The sequence below is a fragment of the Rhea americana genome, unplaced genomic scaffold (assembly GCF_003343005.1).
Source record: "Rhea americana isolate MKP2758 unplaced genomic scaffold, rheAme1 scaffold_35, whole genome shotgun sequence".
Classification (NCBI taxonomy): domain Eukaryota; kingdom Metazoa; phylum Chordata; class Aves; order Rheiformes; family Rheidae; genus Rhea; species Rhea americana.
In genome coordinates, this window is record NW_028186479.1 from 6,472,466 (window position 1) to 6,493,589 (window position 21,124).

Sequence of the window (21,124 nt, forward strand, 5' to 3'; positions counted from 1 at the left end):
GAAGCCGGGATGGGCGCGGCCATTTCGCTTCAAGCTTCCTCCCCGGCCACGGCCCGCTCCGCCTTCTTTCCTGCTATTGGCTGGAGGCGCCGTTCCCCCGTCACGTGACGGGGGAAGCCGCCGCGCGGGGGCGGGGAGGAAGCGCGTTGGCCGTGGCCCGCTAGGGCCACCGTCCGCCTGCGCCCCCGTGGGGACGGAAGTGCGTGACAGGGGCGGGGCCGTTAGCGGCCGCGGCGGGGCGGGGCGGGGCGCGGCGGCTGCCGCCGCCATGAGCAAAAAGAACCAGGTCTCCTACGTGCGGCCGGCCGAGCCCGCCTTTCTCAGCCGCTTCAAGCGGCAGGTCGGGTATCGGGAGGGGCCCACGGTGGAAACCAAGGTAACGGCCTGCCCCCACGCTCGGGCCCCGCCGCGGCACCCGGCCGCGGGCAGGCCCGTGGGTGCCGCCGGTGCCGTGTGCTCCCGCCGCGGCCCTGCGCCTCGCCGGGGCCGCCGGTGGGAAGGGGCAGCTGCGCGCCCGTGGCGGCGGTGCCTGCCCCCGGCCTCGCATGAGCGCAAGGGGGGGAGAGTCCCGCGGCGGGTGCTGGGGAGAAGTAGTTACGGGGCTAAACGATAACGGAGACCATCTTTGTAACGTAGGGTGGTTTTTGCATTTGTGTCGGGGGATTTTTTTTCCCARTTAAAAAAAAACCCAATATCTCGGCCCATTGCTGTTTTTAATAATCGCAGCCGTGGTAGTCGCGGTGCCATTCGTGGGAGCTGCTGGTCCTGGGGCGGCACTGACCGGCCAGTAGCACGGCCCTGTYGGTACCGGCGCCCTTGCCAGCGGCCTGCAAGGGCGATGGGGGAGAAAGTTATGATGCCCCCTACCAAAAGTTTAATTTCCCTGTTTAAAAGGATATGCTTGAAGTTTTAAGAGTATAGTAAAAAAAAAAATATGGAAAAGGGGTTAACGTGTCCTGAAGTCAGATGAGCTGACACAAAGACTGGTGGGACTGTGAGATGGGCAGGGTTAGGGCAGCAAGGTAGGCTTTCCTGATGGTGGCGGCTTGTGTGTGTTTCCAGACTGCAGCATTTCTGCTAACTCTAGTRTTTTACAGTATGCCCTGAGAAAAATAGTCCCCTTATTACCCTAATGTATTACAGACACGTTTTGATAAGAAAATTTAAATTTAACTGTCATGCAATTTTTGTGATAGTCCTGTTTGTGCAGTTATGTTATTGCCTAGTTGTACTGGCAGAAATGTTTGTGGGATCCTGCAGGTGACCTGTGTGCAGCGACATAGAGGGGAAAAAAAAAAAAAAAAAAAAAAAAAAAAAAAAAAAAAAAAACAACCAGTGGCTAATTATCAGTGCCTTTATTTGAATCGTGCTTGTACCACTGTGACACACAGCTGGTTTAGTTACTGCTAAAACTAGCATTGCCACCCAAAAGCTGTTTATGGAACAACATCCTCTTCTCTGAAGTAGCTTTGTATAATACTGTCTTTAAATGGTAGTTAGCTATGATTGTTCATTACTTAAAAGCACGAAGTATCTTACATGTTACCTAGTTAGGACAGGTAAATTACCTGTGAAAATATTTTTTATTACAATCAAAGTATTGTCTTTCACTGCTTGTCTCATTTGCCTTTACTGCCTTTTTAAGTTTCAATCCTAGTATGTAGTAGGCCTTAAGCTATATCAATACGCTATGTATATACACACACACAAGGTATGTGGCTTAAGCCAATATCATCTACTCTCTCCAGACTGGTCAGTGAAGTAATAACAGCAATGATTTGTTAGAAAATAAATGTGTAAATGAGTTTGAATTTGAGATAATGTATGCCTTTATCATGAGCTATTTCATTTCATGGGGAAGATTGGAATTTCCTTATTCCTGTGGTAACTTCAGCAGAGTAGGATAATACTATCTATACATTTTCTTCTAAGACTTTTATTTTCAGTTCCTATAATCTTACCAAACGTTATGTTGTTGGACTAAGATTTCCATAGCAACTCTCTGCCTTAGACCAAGTTTGTTTGTATAAAATTTTTGTCCCAGATCATTCTTCTTTCTCAGAGCATGAGTTTGGGAGAGTGGAAACAGGGAAATTGTCTTCCTTAGGTTAATAATGTTTATGATTTAATTGGGTAGCTTTAATAAGCTTTAATAATAAAGCCACCATGGACTCCCTTTCCCTTCTCAGTGTTTTCAGTGTAGCACAGAGGATTCAAATTTCATCCCAGACATCTAAGATTATCTTGGTGTGAAATGACAGACATTATTTCTATGAACAAAGGCAATGAATTTCTTACCTTCCAAGTTCATACTACTTTGGTCTTTAATTGAAAGAGCACATACTGCTTTTTTTTCCACGGGAATCTGTGTCTCAATGATGGAATTGGATTGTTAACCTTGTGCCCAGCTGCAGTGGCTCCCCAAGAGCCTGTTTAGCTGCCAAGTACCAGCAAATCATGAAAGAATTTGGCTATGCCTGCTGTACTGTGATGAGGGCATAAGGGAGTGCGTATGRTAGGCCAAACTAATATACTCTGTTTTACTAAAAAATATGACAGTAATTTTGTGTTGTTTGGATAGTGTGTGTTAGGAGAGCTTGGCACTGAAAGCCATACCAGATCTCCTTACTAAGCTTACAGCAGAAATGAAACAAAAGATCAAGAATCACAGAATGGTTGAGGTTGGAAGGCAATTCTGGAGATCATTTAATTCAAAACTCCTGCTCAAGCAGGATCACCTCRAGTTGGTTGGCCAGGAATGTGTCCAGACCACTTTTGAATATTGCCCAGAGTAGAGACTCCATCACCTCTCAGGGCAATCTGCTCTATTCCTCCGTCACCCTCACAGTAAAAGAGTTTTTCCTTAGATTCGGACAGAACATCCCGTGTTTCAGGGTGTGCCCAGTCTTATTCTATTACAGGGAGCTACTGAGAAGCGTCTGGCGCCATCCTCTTTACACCCTGTATTACTGGCCCACTGTTACACCTTGGGAGTGGTGATTTGGTGTGGTGATCAGAACTGCTTTCATTTCTCTTCTGTCTAGAGAGAACAGCTTCCACTTGCAGATGATGAGAATGACAGTGACAAAGARGATGAGCAGCCTCAAGTGGTGACACTGAAAAAGGGGGACTTGACTGCAGAAGAAGCAATGAAAATTAAAGAGCAAATCAAAGATGCCTTAAAATCAAGTGAATCAGGTGAATTTCAAATTGCTAATTCTTGCTTTGTATATCCAAGGAAAGAGAACTGTAAAAGGAAGTGTGATGGTAATTACTGAGTTTTTTGCTTGTTTAATATTACAAGTAGATTCAAATTAACAGTTTTGATTTTTTTGGCTAAAATAATTAGCACTTGTGATTTCTAATCTGAACTCTTTGAATGCCCATCCAAGATTCGCTTTTTATAATGTTGCAGTTACGTGCTTCCTACATGCATCCTACCTCCATATAGCAATAGTCTATTTTTGTTTGTTTGTTTGTTTTGTTGTGGGATGTCATAATCAACTTGATAAACAGTCTTTTTTCATCACCTGTGATAACTTTCGAACCCATTAATCAGTTCAATGAAGTTTGACGGAAAGGTGAGGAGACTTAAAGATAATAGTATGAGCTGGTAAAACAGCACCTGAGTAGAAGGAGTAAACTCAATTTAGTACTTGGAAGGAGAGAATGGCTGATGTGCAAGTTCACTAACATGTTCAGGCAACTGAATGACCCACATATTACTTGCTTACATTACTGATGGTTATGAGGGCATGGGAAAGACCTAGGAGTACTGGGGGGTGATTTGAGATGAGAAAGGAAGAAGGTGAGCTGAAGGTTTTCAAGAATGTGGTGAGTGAGGTTGCAGGATGAAAGAGGGAACTAGGATTTTCGAGGCAGGTATTTTGGAACATAGACTGTAGTAAACAAACTGTAGTAAACCAGGCTTTGTTATTTCTGTGGCTCATAAGGCAATGGTAAATCTGTTGTGCCATTTTGTATTTATGTAAATATAAATAAAAGTTTCAAATAACTATTTGTCAGGTTATTATACTTTAAAAAAAAATATAAACTTTTACAATTAAAAAACCCCCATCCCCTTTACCCCTTAAAACAAAGCAATGAAAGTCCTTTTCTCATTGCCAGGTTCTTATGGAAATAATAAAGTCTCTAGAGCCCTAGAGGAGAAAGATACAATATATTAAATTATTGATTCAAGAAAATAGTGCAGCTAGTATGGCAAAGTGGTTGCCATTGTGGGTTGATGACAGGAGTGAATAGCATGAAAAAAAACATTTCAACTAATACCTAGTGCCGACTCTTGATGGGAAAGGGATAATGTCATTGTAATATTAAATCCTTTTAAACAATCTGATTATAGCTCTACATTCTTAATAAAGTAAGGCAAAAAAACTTGATAATTCTGGATAGAGGTGATTAGCTGTTCTCAAAAATCATAAGTATACTCATTGGAGTTAGAAGCCTTCTAGTATTTTTTAAATGCAAGTACAATCTCCACTGACATCAATTTCAACGTGATACAACATGAACAATGTATGGATTTTAGAGCTCTGTGAAAATTTTTCTGCTGAGTGGACTTTCACAACAGCTTCACAAATAAACCTATGCTGCAGATACATTATGCAAAACTAAATGGATTAGTTGAATGTAACGTATGACACAATAGTGGCAACAAACATCTACAGAAAAAAAAGCATTCTTGATTCATATTGTACAAGGAATGGAAAGGTTTTATCTAAGTTATTAAACAGACTTTTCAACAGTGGAAAGACAAAGTGGTGTAGAAGAGGTTGTTGCAGTTAGACAGTAAAGACATGACATTATATTTGATGTATACAGTTAAGAACATCTGTAAGTTATTCAGATATTATTCAGATATTCAGATATTCATTATTCAGATATTATTGAAACAAATGCAGTGGGTGTCCAAAAACTCTTCCATCATAACACAGGATGTGAAGAAGTGTAACTTTGCTTTTTGTGTGTGTGTGTGTGTGTGTGTTTATCAGAAGACTTGACAGATTATAGGTTGATATTACTGTCTTTAGAGAGGATGTCTTGACCCAATTAACCATCTAGAAGTGGACTCTCACAAGTATAAAACAGAAAGATGATTCACAGAAGCTGTGTAATTTTTCCTTGGTTAGCTATTGTGGCTATTTCCAAAGGAAGTAAATTGAGTTCAGAGGAGAACGAGAGGCTAGCACAGAGCTATTAGTATGACATCCATAGGTGCGTCTGTCTTTTTTTACCATTTAGATTAGAAAATTCAGGTTTTTGCTACAGATCTGTCATGTAGGGGTATGTTTAAATGTCTAAAYGGTAGAAAATAGAGAATTCACGTAACAGAAGGAACAAATACACTGAGAATTTTACATTTTTTGAAGAGCAGACTGATGAAAARTTCTTAGAATTTTATAACATAAGTTGGCTTCAAAGTAAATCAAACTATTTGATTTGTTTCTGCAGGTAGTTATGTGGAAGTGGTAGGCATAAACAAAGAGGGGACCAAGGGCTGTATTTATACAATTCAGACTCCTCTGAGAGTATGTGCTCAAGCTTCCTGATTGCTTCCTGGTCTCTGTTATTGAAGTGTAATGCATGTGCCTGGTTTTGTTGTTTATAAAGCTGTCACATGTTTTCTTTTTAAAAGGGGTGTCATTTTCTAGGTCTTGGGAGAAATTTCAGCCTCCTGGAAGAAAATAGCAAGATTCTTTCTGAGCAATTTATTTTTTATGCAAGCAACTGTTGTAGCAGCCACTGGAATCTTGAGAACTAACAGCAGAAGGAAAGATGATTATATAGGACTGGACAGAAAGCAGCAGTTGTCCGTGAGTCTGTTGAGTTAGAGTCCATACTGTGAAAAAAGTCCAAAAGCAGCTGATCCACTAAGTTGAACACACAGTGTGAAATGAAAATATATTTGAACAGAGAAACTGAACCTCTTCTCAGATGGAAAAAGACCTTCCTAAGACACAAATGTATGTCGTGGATATACTAGTATTAAGCCCCTGTAKGGCTGTGGCACTTCAGCTTATCACCTGTTCATCCCTTGAGTAACAACTTGCAATTGGAGGAAAAAATATACAGTAGGAAGTGGCAGAATTGTTGAATTACTGTACTGTGGAGACTGCTGCTCTCTATTCTACATTTTTATATTACTCTTTGCTCATTTGCCTTTGCTATCAATATGAGGTCTTGGCCTGCTTTACCTTTTTTCAGGTATGGGAATGAACAGGGTAGGTGGTAGCATGCTCTYCTGCTATGGAGAGGACTTGATTGGGGTGAGGTTTTCAGTGGAAGTATAGATGACAGTGCTCAGCTTGCTGAAGGCATCTTTGAGTCTTCGTCTACCAGTTTTATTTCTAGATTTAAATTCTGATTTCTAGTCAGAGGCAGATATTTAGGCAGCTGATTACTTCTAGTTTAATAAGGAGATTTTGAATAACATCTTTCTTTACTCTCTTTGTTTAATTATCACACATAAAATGGCAAGTGTAATGAAGATTTGATGTTGTATAATGTGATTACATTTCTTACTACTWTGAATTTTTCCGAGAGCTGAAAGTGAAATGAATTTAACAGATAGTAGACCATAATATATGTCACTGAATCAGATCATCAGTGAAATTATGTGAAGACTTAAAGAGTACAGAGAAGCAAATTTCAGAACCACTAATCTTCCTTTACGCCATTGAGATTAAGGCCAAGGCACTTTGATAGATCATAAGTAATGTGTTTCTAATTATGTGTTGTGAATAGAAACTGTCTGTTTTCCAAAACACCATAAATAACCAGTTTTGAGGTTCTGCCTCCCRTTGTCTGTGTATCTGTAATGATTGTCTTCATCTGAAGATCCTTGTCCAAAGGCTTTAGGTTGGGATATTATTCTAGGATTTTACAAATCTCATTTACTTTCTTCTCTGTCATTTTTTTTTCTATAACCAGTTTGACATGGCTAAACTTTTTTATTTCAAGCACCAGCAGTTCCYGTGACTTGCTTTTGCTTTAAAAGATGAGCTTCAATCTTTCATTAATCTGTGAAAAATAGCTGATTAATGTTCTAGCCTTACTTAGCTGCCTCCTGAGGCAGAGTAAAATTTAGTAATGCTCTTACATTGGCTTTACAAGTATAGTAGTAGAGAACTTTTTTAGCTGGCTTAACCTTTCCTATATTAAAAAAACTCCTTCTTTGCTGAAATCTTTTTATCCATGGAAGGCTGACTTAAAGGCTTTTTAAAAAGAAGTCATTTGTTTACCAACAGTCATTTTGCTTAAGAATTGTGTGGAGCATTTTATAAATAACTTCTGTCAGTTCAGAGAGAAATAAAAAAGGTCTTAGAAAAATCAAATTTGCACAAAAGAAAGATGGTAATTGCTGCAAGATACTTTTCTCTCAGCATTGATTACAGTCTCTAGAATTGATTTTTCTGCTGCTTTTCTTGTTCATCTGGCTCTGGGATATTCTGCTACATGCAGATGACCAAATWTGTTGGGAGGTGTTCTTACTCCTTTGAAGTCTCTAGCTATTATTCCTGTGTCATTCTGTACGCTGGGGGTGGAAGAGGAAAAGAAAGGAGAGGCAAGGAGAATCCAGCCTCTGGACTTTTGCCTGTCTTGAGTATCAAAGTTCTTTCTTTAGCTTAAACAGATGTTTTAACACATTTAGAGTTCGTGCTGCTTTTTTCAAGTGAACAGTAGGAATCTACATCAAGGCTGTTTTTGTAGTATTTAAAGCAAAAAAACAAAACAACAACAAAAAAAMCCCGAACTTTTCCAAAGATGGTTTTAATTCAGAATGCCCTCAATAGTGCATGAGACTGACTATATGAGGAAGATTGGTGGTGTTACCTACATGGGACCAGTTTGTGGATGTAATAAATGTTTTTGAAGACATGTTTAGAGATGGGTGGCAAAGAAGCACTAAACAGAGGAGTGTCTGATAACCCAAACTTTTAACCATAGTAACCAGCAAGAAATTTGCCAGGTTACCATAACAATTTTTTCTAACCTTTGTCATTAAGTAGATATGCATTTTGAAATACTGCGTGTGCTGTTCTTCCTGACATTCCCCCCAGTTTAGTGGGGTGTGTGTTTCCTTTTGCAGCCTAATAGACCCATATGGACAGAAACTTCCCCTGCTGAAAAAATGGTACTACTGACTACACAGGTGACTGCTTGAAAAAAAAAAAACAAAACAAAACTCAGAACTGAAGAGCAGTGTTTCTTTTTCAGTCCCTCAGTTCTACTGTCCTTGTAAGATGCATCTTGTAATTAAAGGAGGAAACAGACCTTTCTGAATTTGTGGCTTCTTAAATTGATGTCATTTGTGAAGTAAGCTTTCGACTCAACATGTGAATATCTCTCTCAGTCTACCAGGGTAAAGGTTTGTGATCCAGGCATAAACAGCTATGACTAAATGTTTTTTATTGTTTCTCCTGTGATGCTGTCTGGTTGGTATCTTGCTTGTCTTTTACCTTGTGTGTTCTCATGCATTTATCAGAAATCCTTAATTTGTGATACTGATACCGTCTTTTATCAAGGCTCTATTTTAAAGACTACCAACACTGAGATTTATTCTTGAATCTCCTCTTTGCTGTGCTTAGTAATGATTAAAAATCAGTTTCTGGAGTTCATCAATGCAAACAGCAGCTGATGTGTATCAGTGTAGTAAAATTAAAAGAGATAAAGTGACATTTTTTACCATCTGAAAAAGACAGTCCTAACAAATCAACATTAAATTCTTGAACTGTTAAGTCAAATTCTTTCAAAATGCATAATCTTTCTGTTCTCTCTCTTTCCACAAGCTGCTTAGTTAAGGTCAGACCTGCTGTGTTTCCTTCTCTGATTGATTCTTTGTCAAGCACTGCAGACATAGCTCTCTGAAGTTGGCCCGAGTTTCCTACTGAAATGAATTTCCTTTAACATATGTATAATAAAATTTTGACAATGTTTTACCTGGCCAGGAACTAAAATATTTTCTTTTATTGCAGAATGATACACAAATAATACTGAAGCCCTGGAGTTCAAAGCTAACTCACTTGCTGTTTTAGTGACGTTTCAGAGATTTGTTCTGTTTATGCCCTTTGCTTATAAAGATTTTAAATTTATGTTGCAAAGTTACCTATCAGTTTCTTCATCTGGTAGACAAAGTGAGAGGCTTAATGCAGTTCACAACATGAGTAGCAGGAGAGCTGGAGTAAAATTTGAAACTTCTGATTTTCATTCTTCCATGGAATATGAGTACATAGTTGTTTAGCTGGTCTATTTTGCAGGTTTTATTAGATTTTAAAGATTTTGGTTTTAAGAAAATGTAGTAACTACTCTTATAAGAGTATCTAAAAGGACTTTTTGGTGCTTCTCATGCTTCTGTAACAGCTGGTTGTTTTGAAGTCCTATTTCCACAGTTGCAACTGGTACTGTATGCAGTCTGTGTGTTGACTGAAACAAGTACATAGACAGTTGGGTCTGATCATAAGTGAGATTTCTATTACAGATGCATTTTTTGCAGTTTCAGCTTATATCATCTGCATCAGGTCTTGTTAAATTAGAAAAGCTGGGTCTCTGTATAGACACAAACTCCATTGTTCTCTTGTAGCTGACCAACAATCAGTGGATGAATTATTTTACGTTAAGCTTCTAAGCCCCAAAATGGAATTTATGATGGGAAAATTTAAATAAATTTTTTAAGTTTAGCATGGTTTCTGAGAGAAATGACAAGTAGTATATTTTGATTGGTTAGATATGTATTTATTCAGAAATAGTTATTTTTCCCTCCCAAAATTTACTGTGATCACTTCTTAAACTTGTATATGTACAAATTTAAAGTTGCATGTACAACATCTAAACACTTTTTTTTTTTGCATACAATTCACAATGGAGCCATTGATAAACATGCTTTTAATAACTACTATTTATTATTGCTGGTTATTTCTTGTAACTCTAATGCTTTTGTAATACACAAATATTGAATTATATTCCAAAAATCTAGTTAGTTATTTTCTGCATAGTATTGATTCCCTTGTATACTACTGCAGAAATCTACATTCTGCAGAAGTCATTGACTTCTGAGTGACTTAGGAGTGCTTTTAAAGCTAGTTTAAGTTAGGTGTTCTTCCTTTAAAAAAAAGAAAAAGTCTGTGAAAACTAAGGAATTCTAAGTGAAGTTTCCTAATTAAACTGATGTCTTGATGTGTACCACAAAATGTTTAATACAATCAATCTAATAGTTGTATTGTTTGGAACATGCACTGAAAAGTTTCATCCAGTGCTGTGTGTGATAACACTAAAATATTAGTCCTCTGCCATAATGCTTATGTATTCAAGAAAGAATTTGTGCAGAAGGCAAAAAACGTTTATTGGTTATGGCTAAATAAAACGTAATCTTGTCAAACACTGATATATTGTTCGGAAATTTCTGTTGAATAATTTATTCATAAAAATACTTCAGAAAAAATGTCTTGCATGGAGCCCCTATGGTTCTTTAGTATCCGTCACATATACATTATAAGAATTTTTACAGCATTAAACATTTATATTAACGTATAAAAATTACAGCACAAGACTTTGCTTCTGATTCATGTCTTTAAAATTAAGTTGAACTTCTCATTTTTAAATTGTTATTTGCTCTAGTACATATAGAGGAGCAGTATTAGTCAGGGCATAGTTTGGTGCCTTTGCAGATATGAAGAAATCTTGAAACATTCATCCCATACGATAATAAAAAGTAGGTTTATGGCCATGTGATCTTTCTAACTGTCTCCATAAGACAGGATGTATTCAAGTAAATGAAAAGCTTTGTCTTGTAAATGTAACATTTAGTCGTTTAAAGAGGTGCCATAATTCTGAAATAAGTGCATTTGTTACTGTAGATTTTACAAATAGTGAATTGGAGTTAGAGGATCATATAAAGTTGTCTTCTGTGTTTTGATAAGTGGATAAAGCTAGATTGTGTGGGAAGAGCTCTACTCCTTATAATCTCTTCTAACTTAAAGCTCTGGTGAGTAAGAACCTGTTTCTAATAGCTATTTTGGGAGGAGGACTGTCTTCAGGTGCTGGTTGCCATAGAGCAGATGTTTGTTCATGAGGGACCTCAGTCCAGTGGAGGATTACGGCCAAAAACATAAGTTTTCACTATTGCTTTGTTATTTCAGAAGTCCCGCTGATCTTGGCTGTGGGGAAAAAGAAAAGATAATAGTAATGTTCTCTATGTGTGTATGATCATTGAAGATGAATTCTGATTTAATTCTCACTGTTACAGATGGTGAACCAGAACCTGCTGATGGAAAAATTATGTTCAGGAAGCCCACCAAACGTTCATCAGAGAAGTTTTCAGGCCTCAATGTAAGTTCAAGTAAGAAGATGAAGGAAGCAAAGAAAGCTAAAAGAGAAGCAGCTACACCTCAGAGTGCAGCTAAGCAAATAAAAAATAGCAGTCTTCTTTCATTTGATGATGAAGAAAATGATGATTAGGAGTTGTATATATTTATAATTTACTTACTGTTTCGGGGATCAGAGTAAGATTGAGTGTTTTCTTAGAAATTGAGGGTTATCGTCTGAGGCTTCTCCTACTTTGTTATACTCCAACTAGAGAAACTTAGTATAAAGCTAGTGAGAACAAAACTGAGTTCATTTTCTTCATTTCAGACAAAACTATATAAGCAGTATCTCACGTCTTTGTTTTTTAAAAGAGACTTTAAATGTATGTGTCAAAGTTATTTGAGATCACAAATGATCAGAGCAGCAGAATTCACCTGTACATAACCAGCTTAAATACATTTTCAATCAGTGCATTTTGAAATGTCCTCTTTTAGTAAAATAGTATTTCTTCTCCATTTAGTGGCCCTATTCCATAGTTGTCTGTTTTTCCCTTGTTAATATTGACTTAGCATTCAAAAGAAAAGGACTGCATTGCTGTGGCACACAAACTAAAGTCTTTTGTCTCATATCTTAAAACTTTGCACTGAATTTTGCACATATGATTTGGCAGATTAGCTTTTTTTTTAAGAGCCCTCAGACTAAGTGAGACTTCAGTTGCTAAAATCGTGTACTGTTAATGCTGTCTTCAGTGAAGTCCAAGAAGCATTGAGTTTGTTTGAATTGATTGTGCCAGTAAGAGGTAAGGAATTTGATTCTAGTTGATTGTATCAGCTTCTGCAAAAGAAAGATGTCTAAACTTACGGTGATTGTACAGTTTGGTTATCACACTGATGGGCTCAATGCTTTTTTTTTTTTTTTTAAAAAAAAGTCTGTCTTCAAGTCAGAAGTGTATATATGCATGCATAATTATATGGGATCTCTAACAGTTTATTTTAAAACCCGTATTTTACCGTTAAGCTGTGGAAAACCTTTTTGTTTTTTGCTACAGTAGGAAATTCTAAGCAGGAAATCTTAGTCAAGAAATGTTATAGCTGTGATACGAAGCTTTAAAATTCTTCATTTGGCCACGTACAGTACATTGAAATAGACCATTTCTATGTGATTTGTGTAACAGCACGTATGAAGCTCAAAATAACATTGAGAACTGATGGGATTGGGGAGAACAAGGTGATGGAAATAGGACTAGTGACTTTTAAGTGATCTGAAAGTGTTATGTGTTCTGCAATCATATGTAAGCTAGACCTGAGACTGCTGCAGAATTATAGGATATGAGACTATGAAATCAGTTCTTCTGCTGTGTGACAGGATGTTCAAAATTATTCAGGTCGTAAAGCTTCGTTGAGGAGCAAATCTGAAGTTGCTGTATGAAACAGCTGTTTTTAATTTGTTAACCTGGTATTAATAAATTATGTTTTCTATGTGTAGTCTRCATGTATTTAAATTAAAACTTCAGGGCATAAAATGGGATTTTTGGAATAACCTGCACTCAGACAACTCCAAAGCTTGTAAGCCTCTTACAATTGCTACTTGTCTCCATAGTAACTTCCTGCAGCATAAAATCATATGTAAGTTTGTATACTATTTCACACTGATTTTGTGAGTGCACGCTACCTCAATTTTTAAAATAGATAGATATATTGTGGTTTCAGGAAATTAAAAGCAGACCTATAAGGAGATATTAAAGTTTTGAGGTGCGCTGGTCTGATGCTGGAATTGCCAGAGGTGCAGCATGATAACTTGACTAGAAAGCAAATCATATATAGGAAAAAGGAATGTTGAGCCAAAGGTTTATAGGGATTAATCTTTCTGCTTATTTTCTGTGGTTAAAAACTTGTTTGAATACATTTTTAAAAATTAAATATATCTGTGGGAAACCCTGTTGAGTTACAGTATACTGAAGGAATATTTTGTGGTATTTCTGGGATGGAGTAAATATTCTGACCTGCTGAGGCCCATTCGACAGGCTGGAGAGCTGGGTGGAGACGAATCTCATGAGGTTCAACAAGGGCAAATGCAGAGTCCTGCACCTAGGGAAAAATAACCCTAGGCACCAGTACAAGTTGGGGGCTGACCCACTGGAGCAGCTCTGCAGAGAAGGACCTGGGACTGCTGGTGGATGAAAAGCTGACCATGAGCCAGCAAGGTGCCCTTGTGGCCAAGAAGGCCAACAGTATCCTGGGCTGCATTGGGAAGAGTGTTGCCAGCAGGGCGAGGGAGGTGATCCTGCCCCTCTACTCAGCCCTCGTGAGGCCTCATCTCGAGTACTGTGTCCAGTTCTGGTCTCCCCAGTACAAGAGAGGCATGGAGCTACTGGAGAGAGTCCAGTGTAGGGCTACGAGGGTGATCAGAGGGCTGGAGCATCTGCCCTGGGAGGAACGGCTGTGAGAGCTGGGCCTCTTCAGCCTGGGGAAGAGACGACTGAGGGGGGATCTTATCAATGTGTACAAGTACCTGAAGGGAGGGTGTCAAGGGGACGGGGACAAACTCTTTTCAGTGGTGCCCAGAGACAGAACAAGAGGCAACGGGCAGAAACTGAAGCACAGGAAGTTCCACCTGACCGTGAGGAGGAATTTCTTCCCTGTGAGAGTGACAGAGCACTGGACCAGATTGCCCAGAGAGGTTGTGGAGTCTCCTTCTCCAGAGATCTTCAAGGCCTGCCTGGATGCAACCCTGTCTAACATGCTCTAGGTGACCCTGCTTGAGCAGGGGGGTTGGACTAGATGATCTCCAGARGTCCCTTCCAACCTTACTGATTCTGTGATTTGAAAGAAGGAGTTAACGTATGAATGTTTGTCTAAACTTTTCTGATTCTGTTTGTCAGCACAAAAATACACTTGCCTACATTTTTTTCTCACACAGCCTGAAAGCTCTTCACTTTAGCTGCAGCAGTTCCAGAGACATGCTTATCAAGAGATAAATGCTTGCCAAGAATCAGAAGGAATTTAGATTTACCTTACAATTTAAGGGGACCCTTCAAATACACAACTTATTTGGCACATTCAAAATGAGATTGATATCTTGTTTGAACCGAGTCAGTAATTGTATTTAACCAAAATTTACTCTTTTTGGTGATAGACTTTTGAGATTGAAGATTAGTTAAAAAAAAAAAAAAAAAAAAAAAAAAAAAGGAAAAAAAAGGAAAAAAAAGAAAAGGTTGTCTCAAAAAACTGGGTGCAGTACATTTGCTTAACCATACTCCCTGCCCTACAACTTCATGGCAGATGTCTGGAATGCAAATAAATTAATTTAGTTTGCTTGGAAATAATATAATGGAAGCCATGTTGTTCTTCAGGCAACACAGCAGGGAGAAGAAAGGTGGATACACAAACCCATTTTCTTTCCTTTATTCTGTCTGTGATTTGTAGTGCTCTGACCAGGAGACCTTTGTATTTGTTGTATTTCACTCCCGGTTCACTTAACAACTAATTGGATATATTTTATTAAGAGGTGTGAGTGATGCCCAAAAGCATTTTAGTCAGGTAGTTGTGTGAAAATTCAGTGTTCTTAATGTGACACACCAGGAGAATTATATACGCCATCAACTCCCCTTGGAACTTGTGACTAAAGAGAACAATTACTTGTTCATTTGGGAAAGAAATGTGGAACTGTCTTAAGCAATCACCTGTCTTAAGCAATGGGCCTTGGAAAAAATAATAATTGGGAGAACTTTATTAGAAAGGGGAAGCCAAAGTTGAGTGCCTCAACATGGGGCTGGGACTGGAATGGACAAATTTCCTGGCTTTTTCTCTTTCCCTCCTGCCCATCCCTTTTTTCCTTCTATAGTCAGAAATACATTCCTTTTTCCTTGTGGAGGTTGCTTGGCTAGGTGTGTAACGTTTATTGATGGCAGTGCTAATTCTCACTATTTGTAGCTTAGTAGTAAGCTGGAACAAACCTGGTGAACCGCTGTAGTATTGTAGCCATGGGTGCTTATASTGGAGGCTTTGTTACGTTACAGAGATTACGGAGCAACTCACCTTAGATGATATCTAAGCAGCTTATTTCGGGGCAGGCCTGGTGCCTTCCATCAAGGAATTGGATCAGTCYGTCTTCAGAAGAAATAGCATCTTTTTATAAATGGTAGGAATCAAAAATGCTGCATTATTGAAATAGAAAGTGCAACAACATGTGACAGAGTGAACAAGAAAATRTAGGTGTGAGAAGGTAGCCCAGAATTTCCCTCCCTTGGTTGTATCTTTAGCCTGTCTCATATTATCTTTTTTCTTCAAATAAAAACAAATTTGTRGAGACTGCAAATGTTCATTTCATTGGCCTCAACAGGAACAGGTGAGTGAGAATTCTATACCGAGAGGGTTTTTTTCCAGCACTTTTCCAGAAAATATCATTTGGGGACTCAAAGRCTGTGTTTTGCAGACGCTTTGAGCATAGGAAGCCTGTATTTAGCTGTTTCAATTGCACATTGCGCATTTTAAAAATTTCATCATTGGGCTTAATGTATATTTATTTATTTTACAGTGCTTCAGTGCATATAATCCTATTAGGAAACTGGAGATTTATAATGAAGCAGAAGTAGCAGTGTCATTGTTTTGGCTGATTGTTTCCGTTGTGCTGTAGTGTGTTAACTAAGTAATGTTTCACTTGGCTGTGTAGAGCCAGTTGCATTCTCAAGGACATCAGGAATTTCTGAAGATGAGTCATTACCTTTGGTATACCATAAGAGGTGCGATATGCTGTCTCAGCAAGTGTTTGTCCATTGAAGCCAGTTAATCACCTATAGCCCTTTCCCTTGGCAAGATGCCATAAATCATTTGTGCATTTGTCAGATGGAAAGGCTGGTATATCAACTGCCTCTTCAGTATTGTCCCTTTATTCCCATTCCTGTGGTGAGGTGTCAATGTGCAAAAAGATTTTTTGTGTTGTAGAAATCCCCTTCCACTCCACTTCCTTGAGAGCCTTCCAGATGCAGCAATTAAAAGGGTGAGAGAGAGAGACACCCACAGGTTTTGTACAAATGGCAGTAACCGCCTGTAGACCTCCTCAAGACTTTGAGAAGCAATAAAATCTTAGAGCTATCCCCTGGAAAGTAGCTTCTTCCTGAGGAAAGTGAATGGGAGCAGTATGGCAAATTGCACGAGACTGAATTTTATGGCACTTTTCCCATCATGACCTCTTGTTCTTTTTGTGGGAGGTAAAGCAACAGTTGGCCAAAGCGGGTTTCCTCTGTAGGGAGATGTACAGGAAAGCGGCTTTGGTGCCCTTCTGGTGTATATGGCAAAGGATTCCTTTCCCTTGACTCCCGTGGCGGTCCCCTGTACAACGCCTGTTAATAGGTAAAGCTATGGGTACGAAGGAGCTACTTTGTAATAGGCAGAAGTTATTACAGGAAGTTGTTGTCAAGCCTCCGTGGGGTAACAGTGATCACTGCGCACTTTYAGTTCTGATAGCATAAAAGAGTTGTTCCCTTAGGGACAACATAGTAACAACGAACTTTAAAAGGGCAGATTATAAAACTATAAGGAAAATGGTTAACAGCAGGCTGAAGGGCAAAGAGAAATACTTAAAAACCATAGAGATCTGCCTGGAGGCTATTTAAGAACATTGTATTAGAGGCACAGATGGTTTGTATACCTCTGAGCAAAAACATAGCATACGAGGAAGAGTGAAACTCACAGGGTTACGTGGGAGAAAAGTGAGTATTGTAAGGCTGAAAATGCATCCCTTAAAAAAGACAACTGTCTGAATGACAGACTAGGAATCGTCGTCAGGAGAGCGAAAAGAGCTAGAAAGTGACAGTACTAAGAAAAAGGCTACAGCAGCTGCTGACTTTGGATCCCCAGGATAAAATATTGAAAACAGTGATTCTAATAAAGTGCTCAGCACTTGCCTTTGAAAACTGGGCTACTCCAGATGAGACTTCAGTAGAAAAAAAGGAATGTTATTCATTTGATTTAGCTAGCGCATACTCACACACACACGCGCATAAAATAATCGTGATAAAGTCAAAGCAGTCCACAGTATTAATATGTGAGTTGGCTGAATTTAAGAGTAAGTGAAAAGTAGACTTTTTAGGGTATTTTTTTTCTTTTATCACTACATTCTTTGACAAAGATTAAAACCAGTATTTTTGGCAATGAAGCTCAGATAAGGTGAAATTAAAGTCCTAGTGTAGAGAAATTACATTCGAATCAGCTAAGTTTAGTAAAATCAGAAAGTCTGCATTGGTATGGAACAGTTTTGRTCTGAGAGGGATACTACTCGAAAAGGATGTTATGAGGTTTCTAAAGCTTTTTTACACCAGTGTGCAATTAGGCAATTTAAGCATTTTGTTACCGTGTATGAGAACACAAACACGCTGATTATAAACTGAAAGGGGAATGAACGTCTCAAGTATCTCATAGATGTCCTTGAAATCTGATGATATGTGCAAGAAAGTATCCTGGTGAAATCAGGAGAAGTTATTTTTTGGCTTACGTATAAGGGAAGGCTAGAATAACTATTTTGGCAATATGAATATAATCAACACAGTCCCAGTGGGACTACAGCCCTGGCATCTAGGCTGTTTTATCCTGCCTGTTAAATAGAAACAAGCAGTTCAGCTGCCTCAGTCTCTCCTTTTCTCCTCTTACATGCCAGCTATCTCTAGAGAAGAGATTAAACATCGTTCTGATCAGTGCTGCAGCAGCAGCAGCAGTTTYGTAATTTAAGGACTGCTTAAAATTTATGGAGCACTGAACAGAGCTTAAATCATTTTTATGATTTTCATAAATTATAGCAGACAGGCTGTGTTTGTGAAAGCCAGTGATGTTTAAGCTGTCCATCCGGTAGACAACAACATTCAAAACAGGGACTTTCAGAAGCACCTATGGGAATTATGCATTCAGGTTTGATGGGAGTTAGAATATTTGTTGCTTTGAGCTACTTAATATTCCATTATTAATGTTTAATCCTGCCAAAATGCTTTAAATATGTGGTAAAAATCAAAATCAGAGGAAGGTCAAATTCAGAGCRATGTTTTAATTGCATTGCTATTCTGCTTAATATGCTTATAAACAGGGAGTGGGTAACTTGTGATTCTAGTTCAGGTGAAATACCACTTTGGAGCTTGAAGAATTAGCCTTTTTCTTACAATAGTGTCTTTTGGGGTTGTTGATGGGGCCCTATTACTGTGATGAACCTTGATCTCTCTGTCTGCTTGAGGCTGTACGTGCAAATTACTCTGGCTGCTACAGAGAAGGATCTGCCAACAGAACAGGATGGGGATGAACAGCTGTTTCCTTATGGCATTTTTCAAGACTAAGGTAAATATTATTCTGTATATTATAGATATGAATAGAGATTGAACTGTACTCCTCACCTGGCAATGAAGATGTGGCTGATGAAATACAGTTCCCATTTCATCCTATTTTGTATATAATTTGTGCTTGAAAGAACCCTCTGCTCTCTGGGCATTATGCCCTCTAGGCTATGAATAGATTGGAGACTTTCCATCATATTGGGATACTTCTGAGTGTTTAATGTTCCACACTTTAAACTTCTCAAACTCCTCTAAAAGAAATCACTGTGTTTCAGATTATTGCAGACTGAATATGCTAACCATGGTATTAATGCAAAGAACCATTACTGAATTCCTCTATTCTGTATGGGCAGCCTGGGCTAAGTTCTTTTCCAATGTTACTTCATTGTGTTCAGTGAAATKACACTGATAGATACATTAGCTCCTTACCTGTCTCGGTAAAGTTCAAGAARAACACAAGGAAGTTGTGTTGAATTCTTCAGGATCTTGCCACTGAATTTCTAGAGGCAACAATATATATAAATGATGAGAGTGACTGACTCAGCAGTCATTCTTCTGCAGGAAGGGATCTATGAGTACCATGAATTGAAAACTGAACACAGGTCACTATGTGATAAAAGCTAATGTAATTTGGGCTCTATGAATAAATGTGTCATGGCAAAGAAATGTAATCCTATGCAAACTGTTCTCTGCTCCAGACCTTAGCTGGAGTATTGTGTCTACTTTTGTGCACTACACCTCCATAAAGAAAGATGTAGACTGACTGGACAGTTCAGCAGAAAGTACTGGTATTGATCGGAAGTCTGGAAAATGTGACTTTTCAGGATAGACTAAAGGAAGTGAGATTATACCTCTAGAAAAAGGAGAAGTAGAGGAGGGAAGATGAATATAATAACAGTCATCAAATATGTAAAGCTTGCTGCAAAARGGAAAGTAATACATTGTTATCTGTGTCCACTGGGAATAGAAAAAGAACTAATGGATTTAAATTGCAGCAAAAGAGATTTAAAGAAGACATTAGGAGAGGCTTTCTAGCTATAAYGCTGGTGAAGCACTGAAACAGACTGCCTGAGGAGGTTGTGGGCTCTTCATTGCCACAGGTTTTTAAGAACAGGTTAGTCAAACATCTGTCAGGAGTGATTTGAGCATAATTGATCCTGCCTGAGGGCAGAGGGCTGGACTAGATGACCTTGCAAGGTCCCGTCCAGCCTTATTTTCTGTGGGACTCTGATTAGAAAGGCTCATGTGATATTCTTAGGACCTTACCATTCCTTTACAAGCAAAAATGTGCAATGGTTATACTAAGAGTCAGAAATAAACTGACAATATCTGGAAAAAAATCAAAGCATAAGTTTGATATCCCACACTTACTGAACACTTGTGTGTATATAATAAAACAGCAGTTGTTCAGAGGCTGAATACTTGGAGGTTACACAACTAAGTCCTTTGTGACCAAATCCTGATCTTCTTAATAGCAGGAGAATCTGTTTCTTCTTCTAAGTATTCACTTTACATATTGCAAATTCATTTTTTTTTTCACTTCAAAAAGTGGCACACRTTGTTTTTTAGCATCTAACATATTCCAGGTGGAGTTGCTTTCATTTCCCATGTCATCATGAATTTGGCCACATGCTACGCTTTTACTCACTTACTCCCACTCCAATTTATCATGATGCTAGTGCTCAGTTTCACAACGTGGCTGCGTTTAAATCACTGATACCACTGTTAATGCATTGGGTACAGTTCTCTCCATTCTCAGACACTGTATATTCCTCCTGCTGCTCTCTGCTCACATGTTCTTTTATTCCTGTTGATAACTTCCATTTTCATCTGTCTTTTACTGCTTTCCCTTCAAGCTGTGCTTATGTTACAAACCGCAGTTCAGCAGTTTAGCAATTGGATTCCATCCAAATATTACCAAATGCCACATGTCGTAATATCAGGCAGAGCAGCTTGAATTTTCTTCATCAGAATATTGTAAAAGACACACTGGCATGTTTTTTGTGCAAATGCCAAAAAAAAAAAAAAAAAAAGTTTAACAAGAGGGGTGTGAAGCAAGCTGAAATGTCTGCATTCCCAGAATTTAATAATTTCCCTGGTTTCAGGTTTTAGTTAATGACCCAGCCGCTGGTTTATGTAACTCGGTGGAGCTATGCCAGTTTAGCAAAGCCGAGAATTTGGCACTGTCGCGTTTGTGATTGGTGGTACCTTACTGTTCAGAGACTTGCACTTCATATGCTTTAGAGATAAACGAAGGACAAACTATGCAGATATAGTGGTTTGTCCATATAGTGGCTGCCTTCCTTGTCTTTGGTGTGCATTCTTTGTGCACATTCCCCAGCTTCTGCTGTGTCTGTGTGTGCAGGGGGATAAAGTACAACTCATCCTAGGAGCCTGCGCAGAACCCACGTATCACGTAAGCTTCAACTTAAGCTGCGCTGGCTTAGCGCAGGCCTTTGCGTGAGGACAGATTTTCCCCACATTACT

At 38.8% G+C, this 21,124-nt stretch overlaps 1 protein-coding gene across 1 annotated transcript; it reads left to right on the forward strand.

Annotated features, from left to right (window-relative positions):
• Window positions 1-216: 216 nt before the first annotated feature.
• On the forward strand, window positions 217-12,800 carry KIAA1143 (KIAA1143 ortholog). The gene is made up of 3 exons (XM_085311897.1): window positions 217-376; window positions 3,045-3,198; window positions 11,264-12,800. Exons 1-3 carry the CDS (start codon window positions 269-271, stop codon window positions 11,473-11,475), a joined length of 474 nt encoding a protein of 157 aa, XP_085168023.1. The 5' UTR covers window positions 217-268; the 3' UTR covers window positions 11,476-12,800.
• The last annotated feature ends 8,324 nt before the right edge of the window (window positions 12,801-21,124 follow it).